Source organism: Octopus sinensis, linkage group LG20 (genome assembly GCF_006345805.1).
Source record: "Octopus sinensis linkage group LG20, ASM634580v1, whole genome shotgun sequence".
NCBI classification, from domain to species: Eukaryota; Metazoa; Mollusca; class Cephalopoda; order Octopoda; family Octopodidae; genus Octopus; species Octopus sinensis.
Window position 1 is genome coordinate 27,112,730 of NC_043016.1, and position 21,311 is coordinate 27,134,040.

The 21,311-nt window shown below is 32.9% G+C and overlaps 1 protein-coding gene across 3 annotated transcripts in view; it reads left to right on the forward strand.

Annotated features, from left to right (window-relative positions):
• Positions 1 to 21,311, forward strand: part of LOC115222550 (signal-induced proliferation-associated 1-like protein 2) — a 174,831-nt gene that overhangs the window by 121,388 nt on the left and 32,132 nt on the right. For all 3 annotated transcript variants that reach the window (XM_029792812.2, XM_029792814.2, XM_029792813.2), the window contains exons 5-12: positions 2,267 to 2,342; positions 5,480 to 5,578; positions 8,095 to 8,198; positions 9,265 to 9,422; positions 16,847 to 16,950; positions 17,496 to 17,630; positions 19,377 to 19,474; positions 20,879 to 21,024. In XM_029792812.2, coding sequence (XP_029648672.1) covers positions 2,267 to 2,342; positions 5,480 to 5,578; positions 8,095 to 8,198; positions 9,265 to 9,422; positions 16,847 to 16,950; positions 17,496 to 17,630; positions 19,377 to 19,474; positions 20,879 to 21,024 — 920 coding nt within the window. The remainder of the gene's footprint in view (positions 1 to 2,266; positions 2,343 to 5,479; positions 5,579 to 8,094; positions 8,199 to 9,264; positions 9,423 to 16,846; positions 16,951 to 17,495; positions 17,631 to 19,376; positions 19,475 to 20,878; positions 21,025 to 21,311) is intronic.

Below are 21,311 nucleotides of genomic sequence, written 5' to 3' on the forward strand. Positions count from 1 at the left end.
GTTAGACTTGCAGGGAAACTAATGGATGGAATCAAAATATTCACCTGCATTATCGCTACTTTCATTCATCACTTTCACCAATTTGATTGTTTGAATTGCTCTCTTTGCTGGTGTAAGTGTAAACACAGTAGCTAGAAATCTCAATGTCTGTGTGTGTTGCTACAATTAGAACAGAAGTGTTATTCACAATAACAGTAGGAGTTAGTGGATGACAGAGGACATGAAGCTTATAGTATTGAAGTTACAAGAAATAATGTAATTATCAATTAGATTGATAGCTGGAAGAGCAGGTAAAAAAGATGAATGAGGAAATTACATCTACACGTAATATCTATGTTATGGTATTGAATATGCATAGGTTCATTGCTTTCTTCTCATTTTGTGAGTGGAGGGAAGATAAGTGTGGTTGGGTTAAGATCATTGAGTTGCCTAATGGAACTATTGAACAATGGATGTGTCCAAGAAAGGTATGGGATGCAGGTTTGAGAATTTTGCACAAGTCTCAGGATATTTTGAATAAGAATCCTTTCATACTAGACACAACGGCTCTAATTTTATGTTTGGTCTGGGTTTGTGTGTCTTAATCATTTTGATACCAACGCAGCTGGTACCATACTCTTGGAGCATGACAAAACTTCCTTTAAAGTGATCTGAATCTAAATCTATCAGAATTTTGTGTTGCAGCATTTCCAACCACCAACTTAATAATGATAGTTATTTTTGTATATTATTTTATTTTAAAATTTAATTGAAACAAAGTCAGTGTCTTTCAATAAAAATAACAAAAGCTCTACTGAGATGGTAGAAGATATGAGGCTCTTTCTAGTAGGGAAAATTCTGTTCAATTTTATTGATCAATTGCTATGCATTGTTTCAAATATTCAGCCAATTGGACAAAAGGAAACGGAAACTTTATTACTGAACATTATTGACTGTTGAAAGTTAAACAGTTTTGTTGTTTTGAAGTTGAAAAGCAGTTTTGCTAACCTTTCCAAAAATGATTTAAAATGGCATGACCATCTTGGAATTACATTGACAGATGATGTATAAACATATCAAAACATTACTTGTTTTTTATACATGGAGTATCAACAATTTTAATGCCAACATTTTAGTTCAGTAAATTGTTTGATACACCTTGGCAACATTTAGGGGATTTTCATAAAAACATTCATGATTTAATGTTTATGATTTCATTGTGAAAAGGAAGTGGATGTCAGAATTTGTGCTTGGTGGTGAGTCTCTGTCAAAATTATCTTAGACTTCCTTTCTTCATGGCAAAGCAATTCATTCTGGTTTGCAAACTTTTTGTACATGTGTGTGTATATAGTGAACTATACATGGCATCAACATGTGTGTGTGTGTTTTATCATTTAACATCCATGTTCCATACTGGCATGGGTTAGATAGTTTCCAGGGACTGCATCATGTTCCAGTGTCTACTTTGGCATGGTTTCTATAGCTGGATGTTTTTCCTAATACCAATCATTTTACAAAGTGTACAGGCTGCTTTTTTTTTCATGACACTTGTACAAGTGAGGTTCTCATGCAACTTGCAAGACTACAAAGCCTGAGAGATGCAGCTTGATGCTAGGAGATAACATGAGAGAGACAGAAGAGTTACAAACATAGGTACTCTTCACAACCACATGGTTTGGGGTTCAGTCCTTCTGTGCTGCACCTTGGATGATTACTACAGACCCTGGCTGACAAAATCATTGTGAGCAGAAGAGGTACATGGCTAATCACATTTAAAAGAAGTGGAGATGAATAGGGTGGAACTGGGATAGATGTAGTGGTGATGAGGTGTCTTGGTGGAGCCTCACTGTATTAACCCTTTTGATACCAACCTGGCTGAAACCACCTTTGGCTTTGTAGTACAAATCTTTTGTTTTCATAAGTTCTGAATTAAAATCTTCGTCCAAACCTTAGTCATAATTTGTGTCTAACACTAGCTTAATGATAATGAAGTTATTTTACAGAATTTTTTGTTATATCTAAAATTAATTGAAAGAAGCTCAACGCATATCAACAGAAATACAGTAACAAAAGGGTTAAATGAGTAGAAGTGAATGAGGACAGAGGAATCAAGAGTATGCCTCTGTACACCTCTTCTAAGCGACTAAATGATGGACTGAATAAAGAGAATGAATGGAGGTTGCATCATTACTCTAAAAAGAAGAAACAAAAATACTGTTTTTTTTATTTATTTATTTTTTTTCATGTTTAAATATTTTATTCATACTTCATGTTTTACATTTTTTAGATTACAAAATCATATAAAGTTGGCATTATGTACTGCAAAGCTGGCCAATCCACTGAAGAAGAAATGTATAATAATGGTGAGACACCTAATTCTACATCATTTTCCTTCCAGTACAACATACTTGACTCTTTTATTACCAGCCTGCTCAACCCCACTATTGATTTTATGGCACAAACTTCCTTCTTTAAAATGACCTAAAATAAAACCTTCCATCAAAATTTCATGTTAAGTTCCAAACATCAGCTTAATAATGACAGTTATTTTACCAAATTCTTCACTATTTTCAAAATTAATTGATAGGAAGGCAGTGTATTTTAAAAGAAATATGGTAACAAAATGGTTAACATTGATTTTTATTCATTATTGTCAATTACTAATCAATAAGTTCTAAAAAACACGTTGACTTAGCACTCCAAATTATTCTAAGACTATATTTTGCACCCATTTTTCCTTATCAGCACATCATATCACCACTTGTTGCAATCCTCTATTATTGTCTTCATCATGTTTAGCCACCTGACATCAGTCCATATCATTTCTTCCCTTGTCTTCCTCAGATTTCTTTCCACTTGAATTGTTTGGTACTTTTTCATTCGGTTCTCATCCTTCATATGCATCACATTGTTGCATCAATGCTGTTTTCTCTTTTGCATGGTACATCTAACTGCTGTAACACTGAGTTTTTTTCTCTTGGCTCATTTGAATGCTATCATTCCATTAGACTAATATTACACTTCAGAGAATGCTTACCACAAGTACTTTCCTGTTTTTTTGGGGGGGTATACACTTTGTTTCACTACCAAGCAACATCACACTGTATATGCAAGCATCATATAATCATCCTTACACTCAGAGAAAACACTTTTATTTTCAGAAGAGTTAATAGCTCTAATAGCTCATTGGACTTTTTCCATACCTCCTCCTTTTTTTTATTTTTATAACTACTATGCTGGTGAAATTTAGCAACTGAAAGTTGCCAACTGTTTTCTAGGGAGTCTTTCATTTATTTGAAAGAATTCATTTCATAAGTACTCTTAGTGCTGATTACTCCTCAGCCCCAGCTCCACATGTGATATTTCTTCTCTGTCAGCTTGCTTGTGGTGCTCCTGTGCCTTTTTTGCACCTGCACTTTGTCAGGTACTGAACAGAACTGTCTCCTCCTTTATTGCATCCTGAGACACTGTGCTCAGTATGCAGAAGAGTCCCATCTTTTGTTAATGATTAAATGTTTTGTCTTTGCTAGGTTCACTTTAGCCCTTTCCATCCATACAAATCTGCCCAAGACTACCCCTGATTCAATGCCACAAATTTCATTTTATAGAACGATCTAAATTAAAACCTTCCATCAAAGATTAATATTAATTTATGAATCCAAACACCAGTTTAATAAATGCAAAGTTGATTTACTAAATTATTTGTTTTTAAAATTAATTGAAACAAAGTATATTTGTAAAGAAATACAGTAACAAAAGAAATATAGTAAAGTTATCTACATTAAGACCTTCCATGAAAACTTCATGTTAATTTATGTTGCAAACACCAGTTTAATAATGACATTTATTTTACCTAATTCTTCATGATTTTCAAAATTAATTGAAGCAAAGGCAGTGTTACCATATTCCAACAGAAATATCATATGAGGCGAGCTGGCAGAAACGTTAGCACACGGGGCGAAATGCTTAGCGGTATTTCGTCTGCCGCTACGTTCTGAGTTCAAATTCTGCCAAGGTCGACTTTGCCTTTCATCCTTTCAGGGTCGATTAAATAAGTACCAGTTACGCACTGGAGTTGATATAATTGACTTAATCCATTTGTCTGTCCTTATTTGCCTCCTCTGTGTTTAGCCCCTTGTGGGCAGTAAAGAAATAAGAAATATCATATGAAAAGGGTAAATGCTTTTAGTATTTGTTTCCGTCTTTGGAATATCTTTTCCAAGTATTTCACAGATTTAATTATAAGAACTTGTTCACTGATACACAGATGGTTCCACAAGCAGCTAGTCTTAAACTCTTTTGTTATGGTCTGGAAAGCTATAATTAAGCAGAGTAAGCTGACAAACCAATCCTGATAGATATCTACATGCATATTAAACTCTCTCCTTAACTTATTGACATTTCTGTACGTGGCTTGCACAGCTCTTATGAGCTATTTATCTGCCCCTAATTTTCTTAGTAACTCAAACTACAAAGAATGGTGCTATATCAAAAACTTTCTCCAGCTCAGTGACTGTTAGGCTTTTAGCTAAGATTTCTTGTGGTTATTTGTAATTATTATAGCTATTTCTCTTATAGTTGTTTGTAGGAAGAAGGTATCGGTGATATCCTGTCCTGGTGAAAACCCAAACTGAGTTTTATATCGGCTAATTCTCTTCCTAATTAGTTGTTCTTCCACTCTTTCTGTTAGCTTCAATACTTGCTGTAGTGCCTCTATAGCTACTTCTTTCTAGAACAACTTCTCTGGTAATGGATGCCTGTGCATGTAGTAGGCTATGGATATAATTCACTCATATTCAGATCCATTGGCAAGGCTGATCATGACAATTGCTGGACTCTACTTGGAGGTTCCATATAGGAGTGACTTTTTCATAAATCTTCTAGTTCCTTAAATGGATAGGATGACTTGAAGTCAGCACTTGAAGCTAATGAAATACTTGTTAATTATACAGTGCATTTAAGATTAATTTCAGGTTTAAAAAATTTTTTTTTACAAAATCTGCCTCACCAAACTTCACCTAACTCGTGAAGCATGGAGAAGTGGACTTCAAACAATGATATTTTGTTATATTTTTGTAATATTTGGATACCCCTATCCCAACCTCCTGCTAATTTTTCAAACATGAAATGAGTTTTGCATTGAGGTGAGTTGAAGCAGGCAGTATCACTTCATTCATATTAAAGAATATTTATAAACATCTTTTCTCTCTATTGAAACTATATTTTAAGATTAAGATTTGACTTCACAATATGTATTGACAAATCTTGTACTCCTTCTTAACCATTTAAAATCCTTCAAAGTTATTTACTTGTATATCAGACAAGATGGTTTTTGTAATTTGCCACATGTTAACTTTATGAGCTGACCTGTGATCAAAGGCATTCCAGCCATGGCCATTCTGTCTTTCTCTCAGACACAATACCTCTTTCCTTTCAATGATTATTATAATAAATTTATTATTATTTTGCCTTAACTATTCTTTCCCAATCAAATTTTCAGAGAATCACGGACCTGTCTTTGAAGAATTCTTAGAATGCATTGGCACCCGGGTACGATTACAAGGTTTTGATAAATATCGTGGCCAACTTGACAATAAAAGTATGTATTTTATGGAAAATACTTCTTCATACATTTTTGTTATGTGTATGTTGTACGTGTTTGTATGTGTATGTATGTGTCTTTGTTTACATGTTTGTGCATCCCGGGGTTGTGTATGTGTGTGTGTGCATGTACCGTGTGTATGTGTATAAAAGTTTGTTGTATGTGGCCAATGCATATGAAAATGTATGTTTGATATATATGTATTTGCATTGCCTATATTTGGTTCATATGTAATTTGTTACGTATATTATTACATACATAAGAGTGGTCGATTGGCTGAATCATTTATCAGACAACATACTTTGCATTATTTGTTTTAGGCTCTTTACATTATAAGTTGAAATCTCACCGAGGTTAACTTTGCCTTTCATTCTTTTGGGAGGTTAATAAAATAAAAGTACTGGGATTAATATAATTGACTAACATCTTCCTTTCCTCAAAATTGCTGGTCTTGTGTTTAAATTGGAAACCATTATGTATATATAAATCTGAAATATTAACTTAATGAGAAATAATTTATTAAAAAAAAATTTTTAATTTAGACTGAATTAATAATTTTCTGGCACTTTCTATACAACTTTGATTCATGCACAATCTTAAATTTACAAAATATAGACAAAATATGAGGAAGTTGTGGTTTTTTTCCTTATTTTTCTACATATTTTACAAGTATGAAAATTGATATCTTTAGCATTTGTAGTTTAATCCGATATTTACAACTTATCATTGTCATCAGTCACAATCAGCACTACCTGTCCTTATTTCTATGTTTGCATCAGCTGCAGGTCTCCTCCAACTGTGTTGTACTACTGGCTTTATATATGTGTGTGTGTGAAATCAATGGTTTAACATTATCAGTTTAGGCCAGGTAATACTGCTGTGTAACAAATCTCTTGGTCTTATCTGTAAAGTATATTGGATGTTCAAGATAAATGGTGTGTGCGTGCAGATATAAATATAACCACACACACATACATGCATATTTGCATATGCATTCATATCATCATCATCGTTTAACGTCCGTTTTCCATGCTAGCATGGGTTAGATGGTTCAACTGGGGTCTGGGAAGCCAGAAGGCTGTGCCAGGCCCAGTCTGATCTGGCAGTGTTTCTACAGCTGGATGCACTTCCTAACGCCAACCACTCTGTGAGTGTAGTGGGTGCTTATTACGTGCCACCTGCACAGGAGCCAGACGAGGCTGGCAAATGGCCACGATCGGATGGTGCTTTTTCCGTGCCACCGGCACGGAGGCCAGTCTGGTATGTACATAATACTCATGCACATGTACATACACACAGATCTACACACATAAACACAAATATATATATATATATATATTATATATATATATATTATAGTCACATGCTCACACACAACTATACATCAGTGTGACTGGATATAAATCAATAGACACAGGCATGCTTCCTAACCAAGATATTACTGTGTGATATCTTGAGCAAGTGTCTTCTACCAACACTTTGGTTGGCCAAAGCATTGAGTGGGATTGGTGGTTGGAAACTGGAAGAAGTCTGATATGTACTGATGCACACACACACACACACACACATGCATGCATGCATGTGTATGTACCTTCGTCATGATGTCACACAATCTTTTGTACATGTTTAGTCTTCCTTGAAAAAAATTGGGAGATATTACCTTGCTTGGAAATTGTTGAAGGTTGACAGCATGAAGGGCATCCAGCCATAGTAAATTTGTATCAGCAAATTTGATCTGACCCATGAAAGCATGCAAAAGAGAATGAAAAATGATGATATTATCTATATTTACAAATATATTTATTACACTTTAGCAAAGACACTCTTTTCATCCAGAAACAGATTATCAGGAGGAAATAATATTTCTGAAGGACAATAAAAATTAACTTTCATAAATTTTTGAAGCAATTAAAAAGTATTTTTTGTGACTATGTGGTAAAAAGTTTGCTTCCCAAATACATGGTTTCCAGTTTAGTCACATTGCATGGCACCTTGACAGCTATATTCTACTATAGGCCCGGGTTAACCAAGGCTTTGTCAGTGAATTTGGCTAAAAGGGGCTCATCACATAGATCTGTGTGTGCATGCGTGCGTGCATTAGTATCTTCTTGCCCTGACATTGCATGATGGTTGTAAACAAGTGTCATTGTTTTGCAAGCAGTGTCCTTTGTTTCCAATCTTCTGTGAACATGTCTGGTCACAGGGACGTATTATTATCTTGTTTGGAAACAGTTTAAGGTTGGTGAAAGGAAGGGCATCAGCCTGTAGAAAATCCCATCTCAACAAATTGCTTTTGACCTATGTGAGTATGAAAATGATGATTATGATGACAATGACTATTGTACGTGTGTGTGTGTGTGTGTGTGTGTGTGTGCACATATGCATGCATGTGTGCATACATATGCAAATACACACCAATAACTTCTACTGTATTTTAAAAACAATTTACTTTCAAGCAAGAAATTCTTCAGAGCATGAGACTTAAATCAGAACATTTCTGCTTTCCTTTCCAGTGGATTCAACAGGAACTCATTCTATTTATGCAACTTTCAATGACTATGAAATTATGTTTCATGTCTCCACATTGCTTCCATTCACACCAAGTAATAGACAACAGGTAAAGTGAATCACCATGATTTAAATAGATTTTTTTTTTAACAAAACCAGTTTGTGTCAATGGTTTTTTGGTTGTTTTTGTTTTTGGCCATTAACTACAATTTACTAACAAGAAATATTAACTATCCCCTTATCACTAACATATTTAAGTAATTTTTTTAAAATGTTATATATATATTTTTTTTTTACCACAAACTATACTTCTCGGCAATTTTTGACCCTCTACTGTCAAAATATTTCTGTATGTTAGTCCTTGTTTCATGTGTTCTGAGTAATACAAAACTTTCCTTTTGTAAATGCTAAGTTTCTCATGTGGTTCCAAAGAATTAGGAATGTGTATCATATATGATGCATGGACACCAGGGAAATACATTTTGTTTATCACACTAAACAGGCAAATGGTTCCTGTATAAAATGGTAAATTTATATATATATATATATATATATATAGGCATAGGAGTGGCTGTGTGGTAAGTAGCTTGCTTATGAACCACGTAGTCCCAGGTTCAGTCCTACTGCGTGGCACCTTGGGCAAGTGTCTTCTTCTATAGCCTCAGGCTGACCAAAGCCTTGTGAGTGAATTTGGTAGACGGAAACTCAAAGAAGCCCATCGTATGTGTGTATATTTGTCTGTGTTTGTCCCCCCAACATTGCTTGACAACCGATGCTGGTGTGTTTATGTCCCCGTAACTTATCAGTTTGGCAAAAGAGACTGATAAAATAAGTACTAGGCTTTTAAAGAATAAGTCTTGGGGTCGATTTGCTCGACTAAAGGCGGTGCGCCAGCATGGCCACAGTCAAATGACTGAAACAACTAAAAGAGTATACACACACACTTGAATTTCTAATTTATTTTCAGTGACAAATTTAAAAAGAGAAAATGGTACTGAATTTCAATATTTTCTTTTGCCAATTTTTTTTTATGTATAAAAGCAGTAAATAAAAAAGAAAACTGAGTTTAACTTAAATTTGCAAATGTTTTTCTGCTTTGAATATAATTTTATTTTCATTTGTTTTTTGAAAGGAAAGTTACTGTAACTATGTCCATATTCTTTAATTTTTCTCAGCTTCTCCGCAAGCGCCACATAGGAAACGATATTGTCAGTATTGTATTCCAAGAACCAGGAGCTTTGCCATTTACACCAAAGTCTGTCCGATCTCATTTCCAGCATGTTTTTATCATTGTACAAGCTCATAACCCAAATACTCCTCAAGTTTCATACAGGTATATAGCATTTAAATATTACTTAAGTCACAGATATATAATAATTGATATCAATCTGCTTAATGGAAGTATATATCAAACACATGCAGTTATATAGTAATATATGTCAGACACAGATGTAAAACACCCAATTTTAGACAAATATTTACAGCAAATACACCAGGGTTTTGTTTATGTATTATTATTATTGCTAAGTCTGGAGGAAGAAGCAGTGCCTATGAACTTTGCAGCTTGTCCTCTGTGACCATTGAACTTGTTGCCGTTAATTTTTTGTTGAAAATCCTGTAGAAAAGATATACATGATCAGTGGATAGGGAAGAGATTATTTCAGTGTGTAGATGTTCTGGGGTTGAAGGATGTGCATGCAATGAGTGGTTGTAACAAGTGTTTGAAATCATCATCATCATTATTGTTTAACGTCCGTTTTCCATGCTAGCATGGGTTGGATGGTTCGACCGGGGTCTGGGAAGCCAGGAGGCTGCACCAGGCTCCAGTGTGATCTTGCAGTGTTTCTACAGCTGGATGCCCTTCCTAACGCCATCCACTCCGTGAGTGTAGTGGGTGCTTTTTACGTGCCACTGTCACAAGTGCCAGGGGAGGCTGGCAACGACCACGATCGGTTGGTGCTTTTTACATGCCACCGGCGAAATGAATGGGTTGGGAGTTCCTAAGGAGGAGATATGAGACCAGAAGCTCCAAGGAGTAGAAGTTATTACAGTAGTGAATGAAAGAGATAACAGAGGTAGCATGTCTGTAGACCAGAGACTGGAGATTGTCTGTTAGTGATCCAATATCAATCAGTCCTGTGGTCTTTTTCTGGGTGGAGTTTGAGATGTCTGTGTGTCTCCTAGAAGCAGTGCTGTCCCAGCTGTAGGGGTTGAAATGAGACATCTAGGCTGGGAGTAGGTAAAAGAAAGAACGACAGAGACTATTAGAGTAGTGATAGAAAAGAGTGAGAGAGAGAAAAAAACAGTACATCTGTGGAGTAGAATCTGAAGGGTGTCTGTCAGTGGTCTTTCTGTAGATGGAATTTAAGATGTCTGTGTATCTAGTAACAACAGCAATGTTCCAGATATAGGTGTAATACTTCATTGTAGGAATCTCTTGAGTATTGTAGAGTGTCAGAGCAATTGTCAGGGGCTGAAATATTTTCTGGTCCTATAGGGAAGGGCCACTATTTGGAATGTAGCCCTAGCTATGCTAAGGATGTGTTCTTTTCTAAAGAGATTTTCAGTGATAGTGAAATTCAGCATTTGGAGTAACCATGAGGGTTCTGAGGGTGGTGCAGTGATGTTTCTTGATATGAGTATGCTTATGTGGGTTTTTTTTTTTTGCCTGTTAACAGGCAAGGATAACATGGCCTCATTAGACAATCTCAAGGTCTCTGTTCATAGAATCAATGCAGGTTTGTCTTGTAATGTATAGATTGTGGATATAGAAGTATATATATTTCCTTAGAATATTCTAACCAGTCATTAAGTAATAAATATATATATATATATATATATATATATATATATATATATATATATATAATAATAATAATAATATTAGGGAGTAAATCCAAACTTACAGGGAAAATTTAGATTTAGGATTAAATCCAATTTTATAGTATAAATATATATTATATTAAATTAGAGATAAAACCACTATTAGGCAAATCAAACAGTGAAAATCATAAGCCAATACATAGAAATAAAATTAATTAAAAAAATATAAAAGTTAAAATTTTAAAATTATTTAAATAATTAAACTTATAAATTTTAAATATATATATATATATATATATATATATATATATATATATATATATATAATAATAATATTAGGGAATATATCCAAATTTACAGGGAAAAAAAATCAGATTTAGGATTAAATCCAATTTTATAGTAAAATATTATAAAATATTATTTGAGACAAAACCACTATTTTGCAAAACAAACAAGGAAAGACTTAATCAATACATAAAATTTAATAAATAGTCAAAAAAACCGCCACTACAATCGTTTCTTGTCTTGATCGACAATCTTCAGGTGGACTTCCAATCTAAAAAATCAAAATTTTAAAATATAAAAATAATACTTTTAAATAATTAAAGTATAAATGAAAAAATATAAATATATAATCCATATATAACCTATATATAATCCATATCGAAAATATAGACTAATTACCACGAATTCCCTAAAAAAAACCATGATAAAACAAAACTCTTAAAAACATATAACGATAAAATCTCCCTTTAAACTCTATAACAAACCTATAAAATAAACCCCCTAACCTAAACATTCACACACAAATACACACACGTAAACCACAGACTCACGACTTATACACATACCTATACTAACTTATAAACCTCAATATACACCAAAACCCACTCCCTCTCCACACAGACAAATTAACACATACATCCCAAAACCTAAATAACAAACCCATATACACATTCACACACAAAACACACACTCACACGCAAAACACTCACACACAAAAGATACATATACTCCCTCACATATACGCCTATACATACTCACTAAACTCGACATATACAACAATACTTACACACCCACAAAAAACATTATATACATTTATGAGCTTTAACTCACCTTAGCATCTCTAACAAACAACTTGCAGTAACCCAATCCCATTCTCTATGCCTACCTCACTACTACACTATTCCATTCACATTCCAAGCAACGCTAGTCCACCACCCGGTTATTCACGTGGCAAAACGAACACCACTCAAAAATTATGAATGAAACAATGTAAAAAAAAAAAAAAAAAATAACCAACACCTAAAATAGACAAAATACCACGAATTACCTAAAAAAACCATGATAAACCAAAACTCATAAAAGCATATAACGATAAAATCTCCCTTTGCTAAACCCTATAACAAACTTATATAGCAATCCCCCTAACCTAAACATTCACACACAAAAAACCCACACGTAAACCACAGACCCAAGGCTTATACACAAACCTATACTAACTTATAAACCTCAATATACACCAAAAACCACTCCCTCCCACACAGACAAATTAACACATACATCCCAAATCCTAAATAACAAACCCAAATACACATTCACACACAAACACACACACACGCAAAACACACACACACAACAGATACATATGCTCCCTCACATATACGCATATACATACTCACTAAACTCGATATATACAACAATATTACACCCACACTCATACAGATAAATAAATTAATTAAACAATTAAAAACTCACAACCAATCTCATATACATAAACACTCTTATGAAAACAACAATAAATACATCGTAATTAACCAGAATATCAAAAATAACATTATGACATAAGGATAAATCAAATACATACTTACAATTCAGTTACAAATTATGAAGTGAAATTAGATTCTTAGCCGTTAAAAAACCAAACAAAATTACGTTACCATGGAAATAACTAATGTAAAAAAGAATACGCGCCATAGAAAGTAAACGTCATTCATAATATGAATGGAGAAATATAATAAATGGAACTAAAAACTATTTCCACGTAGCAAACCAACGCTACTTAAAAAAATTTATTATGAATGGATTCTTTAAAAACTATCATGAAAAATCAATTATATACATTTATGAGCTTTAGCTCACCCTAGCAACTCTAACAAACAACTTACAGTAACCCATACTCAATGCCTACCTCATTACCACCCTAATCCATTCACAATTCCAAGCAACACTAGTCCACCACCCGGTTACAATTCCCAACTCTACCCATTCATTCACAATTTCAACGACGTTCCCTTCAACAACTCTACATATAAGCCTCAACATATACACCGGAGATACACTTACACATCCGTGCGGATGGGTGAGAGTATACATTAAGTGTAGTGATGGGGCTCCCATTTCTAAACACATTTGTACCTGTGTAGTAGTCTCCATGTGTATATTCACGCACGGGTATAAATACAGGGGGTACACGCTCACTTCATTTACGTGTACCCCTCACATGTACATATGCATACTATTTTGGCTCGATATATGCAACAATGTAATCGCGCCCGTATGTGTAAAAAAAAAAAAAAAAAAAAAATGGGAGTAATCCCATTCACACCAATTATATGTATACAATTATACACACTTGAATAATACATACTAGCCCTAATATACAGAACATACTAATAATCACCAACTAACCACCATCACAAATGAAACCCACACCCATACAATGACAAAACTCCCCCATACCCTATTTACACCTACATAGTAATCCCAATATATTCTTCCATACATGGACGCAAGTGCGTGAAGCACATGAATATAATTAGTACGTACAACCCCTAATACACACTAATATATACGTATCAAGCTCGACCTCCACAGTGATAAGTTTACACACAATCACACCCAGATGGGTGAATTGCACAACCAGTGAATGCTCACACATACGGGCGCGATTACATTGTTGCATATATCGAGCCAAAATAGTATGCATATGTACATGTGAGGGGTACACGTAAATGAAGTGAGCGTGTACCCCCTGTATTTATACCCGTGCGTGAATATACACATGGAGACTACTACACAGGTACAAATGTGTTTAGAAATGGGAGCCCCATCACTACACTTAATGTATACTCTCACCCATCCGCACGGATGTGTAAGTGTATCTCCGGTGTATATGTTGAGGCTTATATGTAGAGTTGTTGAAGGGAACGTCGTTGAAATTGTGAATGAATGGGTAGAGTTGGGAATTGTAACCGGGTGGTGGACTAGTGTTGCTTGGAATTGTGAATGGATTAGGGTGGTAATGAGGTAGGCATTGAGTATGGGTTACTGTAAGTTGTTTGTTAGAGTTGCTAGGGTGAGCTAAAGCTCATAAATGTATATAATTGATTTTTCATGATAGTTTTTAAAGAATCCATTCATAATAAATTTTTTTAAGTAGCGTTGGTTTGCTACGTGGAAATAGTTTTTAGTTCCATTTATTATATTTCTCCATTCATATTATGAATGACGTTTACTTTCTATGGCGCGTATTCTTTTTTTACATTAGTTATTTCCATGGTAACGTAATTTTGTTTGGTTTTTTAACGGCTAAGAATCTAATTTCACTTCATAATTTGTAACTGAATTGTAAGTATGTATTTGATTTATCCTTATGTCATAATGTTATTTTTGATATTCTGGTTAATTACGATGTATTTATTGTTGTTTTCATAAGAGTGTTTATGTATATGAGATTGGTTGTGAGTTTTAATTGTTTAATTAATTATTTATCTGTATGAGTGTGGGTGTAAATATTGTTGTATATATCGAGTTTTAGTGAGTATGTATATGCGTATATGTGAGGGAGCATATGTATCTGTTGTGTGTGTGTGTTTTGCGTGTGTGTGTGTTTTGTGTGTGAATGTGTATTTGGGTTTGTTATTTGGGATGTATGTGTTAATTTGTCTGTGTGGGGAGGGAGTGGTTTTTGGTGTATATTGAGGTTTATAAGTTAGTATAGGTTTGTGTATAAGCTTGGGTCTGTGGTTTACGTGTGGGTTTTTTGTGTGTGAATGTTTAGGTTAGGGGGATTGCTATATAAGTTTGTTATAGGGTTTAGCAAAGGGAGATTTTATCGTTATATGCTTTTATGAGTTTTGGTTTATCATGGTTTTTTTAGGTAATTCGTGGTATTTTGTCTATTTTAGGTGTTGGTTATTTTTTTTTTTTTTTTTTTACATTGTTTCATTCATAATTTTTGAGTGGTGTTCGTTTTGCCACGTGAATAACCGGGTGGTGGACTAGCGTTGCTTGGAATGTGAATGGAATAGTGTAGTAGTGAGGTAGGCATAGAGAATGGGATTGGGTTACTGCAAGTTGTTTGTTAGAGATGCTAAGGTGAGTTAAAGCTCATAAATGTATATAATGTTTTTTGTGGGTGTGTAAGTATTGTTGTATATGTCGAGTTTAGTGAGTATGTATAGGCGTATATGTGAGGGAGTATATGTATCTTTTGTGTGTGAGTGTTTTGCGTGTGAGTGTGTGTTTTGTGTGTGAATGTGTATATGGGTTTGTTATTTAGGTTTTGGGATGTATGTGTTAATTTGTCTGTGTGGGGAGGGAGTGGGTTTTGGTGTATATTGAGGTTTATAAGTTAGTATAGGTATGTGTATAAGTCGTGAGTCTGTGGTTTACGTGTGTGTATTTGTGTGTGAATGTTTAGGTTAGGGGGTTTATTTTATAGGTTTGTTATAGAGTTTAAAGGGAGATTTTATCGTTATATGTTTTTAAGAGTTTTGTTTTATCATGGTTTTTTTAGGGAATTCGTGGTAATTAGTCTATATTTTCGATATGGATTATATATAGGTTATATATGGATTATATATTTATATTTTTTCATTTATACTTTAATTATTTAAAAGTATTATTTTTATATTTTAAAATTTTGATTTTTTAGATTGGAAGTCCACCTGAAGATTGTCGATCAAGACAAGAAACGATTGTAGTGGCGGTTTTTTTGACTATTTATTAAATTTTATGTATTGATTAAGTCTTTCCTTGTTTGTTTTGCAAAATAGTGGTTTTGTCTCAAATAATATTTTATATATATATATATATATATATATATATATGTATGTATGTATATTTTTATATTATTTTATTTTTATTATTTATTTATTTATTTTTTAAAAAAATGATATAAATATCAAAAAGTATTAAAAATTTAATATAAGATAAAGAATAAAAAAACTACGATCGTTTCATGGCTGTAACCAATTCGAATAACAATAATTTAAATTCAATTAATAATTCGAATTATGGTTACAGTCAATCTTCAGGTTAATTGTAATATTTTAATAAATAATCAGAAATATTTAAGCAATATTTTCAAGAAATAAATAATATAATAATTTTACTTATAAAAAACTCTATTATCAAATTAGTAACTTAACGATTATGATTATATCAAAACATCAATTATAATGTTAAATATTAATTTTAATTTTTAAGTATTAATTTTTAAGGTAAGAAACTTTTGATATTTATATAATTTAAAAAATAAATAAATAAAAATATACATACATATATATATATATATATATATTTAAAATTTATAAGTTTAAATTATTTAAATAATTTTAAAATTTTAACTTTTATATTTTTTTTATTAATTTTATTTCTATGTATTGGCTTATGATTTTCACTGTTTGATTTGCCTAATAGTGATTTTATCTCTAATTTAATATAATATAATATATATATATATATATATATATATATATATATATATATATATATATATATATATAGAACATATTTCTACTGTTTTGTACTCAGTATTTTCCTAAAACTTTAACTGTTTTATGACTTATTTCTTACCAGAATATTGTGTATGTGTTTGGATTATTTTCATGAAATTCAAATTTTAAATTATTTTGTTTTTACATTTAGTGTTGCTGTCAGTCGATGTAAAGATGTCCCACCATTTGGCCCATCAATTCCCGAAAAACCATTTGCAAAAGGACCAGAATTTACAGACTTTTTGTTTGCCAAATGTTAGTGAATAATTCAAATTTATCTTCATATTAGGTCAAGAGCTCTGAAGAAGTAATTTTTAGCACATAAGGCAGTATACACAGCATCTCTTTTTTCTCTTCATTGGTTGTCCCATCCTAGGGAAAAAAAAAAATAATAAACACATTGTGATCAATGAGTCATCCTTAAGTCAAACCATGACTGTTACCTACTAAAATTTTACATATCTGTTAATCATACTTTTGTAATAGGATTACAGAAGTTATAAGTTTGCATAAAAAAGTGAATGTTAAAATGATTATGATATTTATGAATCTTAAAGTGAGTAAGTTGTTTGACTCCTCTCTCTACATTTTTGAGTTGCAGCCTTTTCAGAGTTAATTTTTTCATATTCCACTGAACTACTCAGTCATATAATTATGATAATGAACTATAACGATCAGTAATTTGAAAATAAAGGAATAAGTTTTATTTTCAAGTGTTAATGATAATGATGATAATTTCAATGTCTTTTATTTTTCTTTCCCATTTTTAATTATAAATTTATAAATTTTCAATTTTTAAGTGATTAATGGTGAAAATGCTGCTCATAAGTCTGAGAAGTTTAAAGCAATGGCAGGTCGAACACATCAGGAATATCTCAGAGATTTAGCTCTGAATTATGTGACCACAACAGCTTTAGATTCAAGTTCTAAACTTAGTAAGTTGCTAGCTAACTCTTTCTTTCATTTTTCTTAAAGAACATTTAAGTTATGTACATTTTGATTATTTTTTCTTTGTCTTTTACCTTAATTTTTCCATATTGACATGGTTGAGTGGTTTATGTTTTGAAGTAATACTTTATATAGCCAGATGTACATTAGTCTTACCAATAATTATAAAGTAGCAAGCAGAACTTGTTCAAGCTAACTGGAACAAGGAGATAGTATTAACTTCTTCAATGCCGGGAACCTTTAAAATCTAACTAGAAATAAGTAACAAAGTGGGGTGAATGGAAACAATATTAGTTAATGAGTATAATGAGTTGTGTTGTTTTAATTATTCTGCATATACAGTAGACAGCCTAAGAGTATTTACAGTATTTGTCCCAACTCATTGCATTTTGAGTTCAAATCCTACCAGGACTTATTTTAATAGTTGATAATTCACCCACCACTTCACTACTATCACCTTGCATCTTGGATGCTTTTAGCTTGGTTCACTCACTTGCAAGAATTTGAAAAAGGTTTCTGATTTGAGAATATCTTTTTCTCTATCTCTCATCAGTTTTGGAGGCTGTGAAGAGAGTTGGTTACTGCCTTCAATTTTGAAGTGATTTTACAAGTGATGAACTTACAAGAGTTGCAGTAATGTAAAAGCACAATTACATGATAGTGATAGGGTAATGATTGTTTGTTTTAAAGTACTGTATGCTCTTTTCTTTGCGCATAGTAATGTAGTGCAACTACATGTAAACCTCATAAAGCAGTAGTTCTTGTAGGAGTGGGGTTTGTGAAGATTGGAAAGGGGATGGACACTTTGTTTAATAAAAGTAAGAGTTTTAAACTTTCAATCTTTTCCAATACCATAGCAATGAAATAATTAGATGGAGGCAAATTATATTGTCTTATTAATAAAAGAAGAGCAAAAAATTTCCCTTTTTTTTTTTGTGGTAGGTAGTTAGCGAGGGATGGTATTTATTGGTTAGAGAACCTCGAACTTGATGGATTTAAAGTTTTTTGAGCGTGAAGGTTGTTAATAGATATGCCTAGGAGGGTGGAACTGATCACTTGTTTATCTGTTTTGGATGGGTTGGAGTAAAGTACATGTGCTACCAAGGATCATTAGCATGAAAACAGCAATGTTACAAGCAATTGGCTTAGTCCATGTGCCATAGGGTGCAGAAAATTAGTTATGCAGATGTATGGTGGGTGGTAATGACCAGGCAGTGGCCAAACAATGCATTAGATCTAGAAGCAACAAGAGGCTTGGTTTAGTGGTGTGGAAAAAAAAAGTGATTGAGAGTGTTTGGGTACCTGTTTGTTAATGAAGGATACGTATAGGTGGTTATACGAATTGTTGTAGAGAATTTAGAAGTAAACCAACTTGGTATGAAAATTTTGATAAAGAAACTTTGTCATAAGCTGATGGTTTGGAACATAAATTATCATGAAATTTTGATCACTTTAAAACATGAAGTTTGTATCAAAGAACTAGGAGTGGTCACATTTGGGTTGGTATGAAAAGGATTAAAGAGTGGTAGAGGCAGCAGATAAATTTAGAGGATTAGGGAAAATAGGTTTTACTCTTCTGCTTATCTTATTAATCTTCATGATTAATGATTTTTAACTGATCATAAATTTTCCCAAAGGGAAATGTATATATATTTTTTTATTAAAAAAATTTTTTTTTAATAGATAATAGATTTACAAATGTTGTAAAAGTTTATTTTTGTCTAAAACTTTAGGTAAATTTGCTCTTGGAAGTGGCCGAAAAAAGGAACGTAGCAAGCAGAAAGTGGTTCCTGATTTGTTTGCTAAAGGAGCAACTGTCTTCCCTGTTAAGGTCAGTAAATGTGTATGTATGTGATGATTAAGGCAAGGTGATGAGACAATGGAAGAGGAAGGAAGAGTGTCTGTATGTGTACACATCTCAGGACATTATTGTCTTGAGTTTTAGGGTCCATAGGGCTGAGGATGCCAATCTTTTGCAGGTTTACTCATTTGCAGCTGAATGGGTTGGGGTAGCATGAAATGAAGCATCATGCTCAAGAACACAGTGCATTGCCCAGTTTAGGAATCAAAACTATGGTCTTGCAGTCATTAGTGCAACACCCTAACCACTCAGCCACACACCTTTACTGTATGTACACACACACACTCAGCTATTGCATACTCAGTTTATATATATTTCAACAGCTTCACTGCCTGATCTGGATTTAGATGGCCTGCCAAAAGCTGTTTATGCTTACCTATAAACAATTTAGAATTAATGTTTGTCACTTCCTGTGATTAAAAACTCAAATAGGCACATTTCAATTTCAACTGTTTTTATTATAGAAAACGAAAGGTCCATAATCAGAAAACCAATGTAGGTCTGTGTGAGCAGCAAGTAGTTTGGAAGGAAATACTGTTGTTAAAATAGATTACTTCTGTAAGGAAAAGTAAAGAAGCATTGGATATTTATTTTAACTACCACATTTCTTCTTCAAAAATTATGATACCTGTAATGAGGTTTGAACTTATTCTATTGATAACAAGGTCATTGTAAGTTCAAACCTCATTACAGGTATCGTATAACACCATAAATATTGTCTTCCATTCTAACTTTAGCATATGGCCTGTAATTTTCAGGAAGGTACATTGACTTCACTCCTCAATTTTATTTTAGAATACCATTATTAATCTCAAACTTCTGCAGTTGTGCTATGAAGAACATTGCATAATTTGGATGACTTTTGTCTGAATGCTTTTTGCTTTAAGAATGGTTATTTAGCTAAGAAGTTAGCTTTGCAACCTTGTGGTTTTGGATTCAGTTTCACTGTGTAGTATCTACTATAGCTTGGGCTGATCAATACCTTGTGAATGAATTGGAAAAATGTGCCCAGAAGTCTGCCATCTGTGTGTCTTTGTGTTTGTTTCTCGCTGCTGGACAACTAGTGTTAATTTGTTTATCCTTGTGACTTAACGGTTCAGCAAAAAGAGAATGATAGAATAATATACCAAACTTAAAATAAGTACTGAAGTCAATTTGAAAGACTAAGTACCTTCAAGATGGTGCTACAACATTGCTGTAGTCCAGTGACTTAGACAAGTAAAAGAATAATATTGTAGGCACTGTCTAATATAAAAGTTTCTCAGAAAATATTACCAGATTTTGTTGTTACTATTTTTGAATTCTAAACAATGTTTTGCAATGAATGATTGGTTTTAAGCATTTTGTGTATATATGATAATTTTCATTTCATAGGTTGAAGATTTTGGTCTTGCCAATAGAATTGATTGTATTTTTGGAATTGCTGCAGAAAATATTGTTCTTATTGAAGAAAGTACCAAAGATGTGATATTTAGTGTTCCTTGTACAAAAGTTCTTGGCTGGACAGCATTTACTACTAGGTAAGATTGCCAATATATTTAACCCTTTGATAAAAACTTGCTTGAGACTGTTCCTGGTTCTGATACAAAGTTCCTGTTTTAGAGTAATCTAAAAACTTATAAACATTTCATAGATTCTCAAAAACTGATCAATTCAATTCAATTGGTTTTAAGGAATTTGATATCGAGCCATAAATATTAATATACTAATACATGGTGTTTATACAGAGAGAGAGAGAGAGAGTGAGACATAGATATGGCCTTCATTGATTAATGTTGACCAGCTTTAGCATGATTTTTTTAGAATG